This window comes from Chrysochloris asiatica, unplaced genomic scaffold, assembly GCF_000296735.1.
Source record: "Chrysochloris asiatica unplaced genomic scaffold, ChrAsi1.0 scaffold00213, whole genome shotgun sequence".
Classification (NCBI taxonomy): Eukaryota; Metazoa; Chordata; class Mammalia; order Afrosoricida; family Chrysochloridae; genus Chrysochloris; species Chrysochloris asiatica.
In genome coordinates, this window is record NW_006408731.1 from 696,657 (window position 1) to 700,934 (window position 4,278).

A 4,278-nucleotide genomic window follows, 5' to 3' on the forward strand; every position below is an offset into this window, starting at 1 on the left:
GAGCAGCTGGTAGTTTCGAACTGCTGACCTTCCGGTTCACAGCCCAATTCGTAACCACTACGCTACCAGAGAACAATCTATTTTTCGGTGTCTTAATTTTCAAGTCATGTGATATACATATCAAATTTGCTTTGGTACATTGTCTGATACACATATCAAATTTGCTTTGGTACATTATTTTATTATTTAATTTAATATTGTGTTTTCTTGAAATGCATTTCATGTTTTCATGACTTTATGTATTTGTCTCTCTGTTAACAAATCAACCTATCTTTTTTTTAGTTTTCTTTATTGTTTCTCTATTTAAGTGCCTCTCCAAATGTTGAAGTTTTGATCAGTTTGTTATTTTTCCATTGGTTATGATATCCTATTTTCTCCACAGGAATAAAGTAGGAATGACCATGAAAGGCAAATCAAAATTAATAAGACATGAAAGAGGCAAATGTTAGCAATCCAGCAGGTTTCATCTTACTGGGCTTTTCTGATATGCCCCAGTTGGAGCTGGTTCTCCTTGGGGTCATCTCTGTCATATACACTCTGACATTGGTGGGGAATACAGCCATCATACTGGTCTCATATTTGAACCCCAAACTCCACACACCCATGTACTTCTTCCTCTCTAATCTCTCCTTCCTGGACCTCTGTTTCACTACAAGCATTGTTCCTCAAATGCTGTGGAACCTCAAGGGCCCTGAAAAGACCATTAGCTACATTGGTTGTATGATCCAGTTATACATTGCTTTGGGACTGGGATCCACAGAGTGTATTCTCCTGACTGTTATGGCCTATGACCGCTTCAATGCTATCTGTCAACCTCTCCGCTATGACATTATCATGCACCCCAAGCTTCTCCATCAATTAGCATCTCTGGCCTGGATCAGTGGTTTTGTGGAGTCCACAATTCAGACCACCTTTGTTTTCCAATTACCTCTCTGCAGTCACCACAAGGTGGATGATTTTATGTGTGAGGAACCTGCACTCATAAAAATTGCCTATGTGGACACAACCTTCCTGGAAATTGAGCTCTCCATAGCTACTGTCCTCTATGTGATTATACCTCTGGGACTTATTTTGGTCTCCTATGGCTGCATTGTGAGGAGTGTACTGAGGATAAAATCAGCTGAAGGCAGAAGGAAAGCATTTGGGACCTGTGGGTCTCACATGATTGTTGTGGTTTTGTTCTTTGGAACTATAACTGCTGTGTACATACAACCCAAGAGCAAGTACACACAAAATCACAGTAAATTCCTCACTTTGTTCTATACAGTAGTGACTCCCTCACTTAATCCTCTGATCTATACCTTGAGAAACAAAGAGGTGAAGCGGGCTCTGAAAAGGCTGCTGACAAGAGACATACGATAGAGAGAAAATATAATCATGCAATGTTTCTAATGCTGGGAAATTTTATACTTTCTCCTTTCCTTTAGGAGGAGCACCTAAATCAAAGTAGGGATGAGGTAGCCTTCTAATGATATCCTGAAGTTTCCTACCTAAATCTTTGTTACCCTCCTTTCTGGAAATGTTTATATCATCTTTTTGGCTACTTAGTAAATATTCTATGAAAAACAAACATTTATAAATATATGTATATGTATTTGTGTAATTTCATAAATCCTAGAATTATTGTTCTAATCCTATTGCTGTTGAGTAAATTCTGACTCACAGTAAGCACATGTACTACAGAGTAGAGCTGAACTCCGTAGCGTTTCTTGGCTGTAATATTTAGGGAAGCACATTGTCAATGCTTTCTTCTCATGCTGCTGCCAGATGGGTTCAAACTAGCAATCTTTAGGTTCATTGTTGTTACATGTGTTCGAGTCGGTTCTATCTCACAGCGACCCTGTGTAGGGTTTCCAAGGAGCAGCTGGTGGGTTTGGATTGCCAAATTTGCAGTTAGCAGTCCAGTGTTTATCCTAGAGTGTCAGACCAGTTCTGTTGATAGCTTACATGAAATTGTATAGCTCTGGTAGCGTTGTGGTTACAAATTGGACTGCTGACCTCAAGGGAAAGGAGCTCTGGTAGCGTAGTGGTTACGAATCGGGCTGTGAACCACAAGGTCAGCAGTTCAAAACTACCAGCTGTTCCACAGGAAAAAGATGAGGCTTTCTGCTCCCGTAAAGATTTACAGCTTCGGAAACCCTGTACAGGGTCACTATGAGTCAGAAATGAGTCCACGGCACAAAACCAACCTCAAGGTCAGCAACTTGAAACTACCAGGAGAAAGATGAGGCTTTGTGTTCCCATAAAGATTTACAGCCTCAGAAACTCTATACAGGGTCACCATTAGGAAATGATTCCTCCACACACAACCACCACCATCACCATTAGAAAAAGCTCATAACCATTTGCTTGGAAAATTGCTTATTTCCATTAAGTCAGTGGAGACTTCTGGGACTAATTACATCCACCAATTGTTCTCATTGCTCCCATCCACAAAGGAAGATGCCAAGGGAAATGCTCCATGAGGCTGAATGTTTGTCTTTTATACATCCTCCATCAGAACAGAATAGCTCTCACTCTCTTTTGACTTCATCTCCATACCTGAAACCTAAAACAAATATGCAAACACAAATTTAATTCTCATTACTAAACCTGAATCTTTAAAGTTGACAAAAGTAAATAGACATATAAATAATAAAAATATCTGTCTTTGTCATTTGTACAGCATTTTGATTGATATTCTAACTTAATCATTATTGTTGTTAAGTACCATCGAGTTGGTTCCAACTCATAGCAACCTTGTACAGGGGTTTTGGAGCTTTCAATCTTTGCAGGAGCAGAAAATTTCATCTTTCTCCTGCAGAGTGACTGGTAAGCTCAACTACGTGGAGAAAAGACAAAAGATTGAAGGTATGAAAGACTTCAATTTTGCTCATATTGACTATCAACACTCATGGCAGCACAGTCCAGAATTCAAAAGATGTATTGCATTGGGTAAAATCTATTGCACACGATCTCTTTAAAATTTCAAGATCAAAGATGTCAGTTTGAAGACTAACATGTGCCTGACACAAGCCATGATATTTTCAATAGCCTCACATGCATATGAAAGTTGGACAATGAATAAGAAAGACCATAGAAGAATTGATGCTTTTAAGTTATGGCATTAGAGGAGAATATTAAAAGTACCACAGACTGCCAAAAGAACAAACCAATCTGTGTTGGAAAGAAGTACAGCCAGAATGCTTCTTAGAAGCCAGGATGGTCAGACTTCATCTCTCATACTTCAGACATTATTATCAGGATGGATTAGTTCCTGGAGAAGGACATCATGCATGGTGATGTAGAAGGTCACTGAAAAGGGGGAAGACCCCCAATGAGATGAATTTAGCAGCAATGGGCTAAAGTGTAACAATGATTGTTAGGTTGGTGCAGGACCGGCAATGCTTCATTTTCTTGTGTATATGATGGCAATGAATCTGAACCAGCTGGATGGCACCTAACAACAATACAACACATAATACTCTCTATTAAAAGTGTTTTGTTTTGTTGACATAGGGTCTCTATGAGTCAAAATTGACTTGACAGCACCTAACAACAACCGAACAATACCATATTAAAAAATTACAAATCAAGTAATTCTAATAGGCACTGTGATATCGTCTGAAGCTATAGAGCCTTCATGCCCTATGATTAATTACAGTAATTAATTATAGTATCTTATAGATTACTATTCAAGGAGCTCTGGTAGTGTAGTGGTTACAAATTGGGCTACGAACAACAAGGTCAACAGTTCGAAACTACCAGCTGTTCTGTGGGAGAAAGATGAGGCTTTCTGTTCCAGTAAAGATTTACAGCCTCAGAAACCCTGTACAGGGTCGCTATGAGTCGGAACCGACTCCACGGCACATAACAACAACAACAATAGATTCCTATTCAGTATGATAAACCATTAAGTGGCCACTGAACACTGGCAAAGTTCAGGAATTGTTAGAAAGAGTTTGAGTGATAGTTCGGATGTAAGAAAAAGCAGAGGAGGAAGATAAAATAGTTTTAAAAGTAGATCAATGGACTGACTTCACGTTCCAACTTACTGAACCACAAGATATATAAAGCAAGCATATTCCATAAAGTTCTGCTTTAGAAATAATCCAACACAAGTGATTCATTTTGGAAGTACCTCATAATTAGAAATATTCCCAGACTGGCTCAGGTAATATTCCTTACTCATATATAGTCATGTGTCAAAGAGCAAAGATGCAATTTTAGAATCATATTTGAGTGCATAGAGACAAATATATATTATTTACCAGGGACCAGGTGGGAGGAGGAAATGGA

General features: G+C 38.8%; 1 protein-coding gene across 1 annotated transcript; it reads left to right on the forward strand.

Annotated features, from left to right (window-relative positions):
* The first annotated feature begins 429 nt into the window (after positions 1-429).
* Positions 430-1,362, forward strand: LOC102834114 (olfactory receptor 2H2-like). Its single transcript, XM_006872758.1, has one exon. The coding sequence runs from the start codon at positions 430-432 to the stop codon at positions 1,360-1,362; it is 933 nt and encodes a 310-aa protein (XP_006872820.1).
* Positions 1,363-4,278: the final 2,916 nt, after the last annotated feature.

Bases quoted from the DNA above. Each gene is read 5' to 3' on its own strand.
- LOC102834114 (XM_006872758.1), top strand. From the start codon at position 430: ATGAAAGAGGCAAATGTTAGCAATCCAGCAGGTTTCATCTTACTGGGC.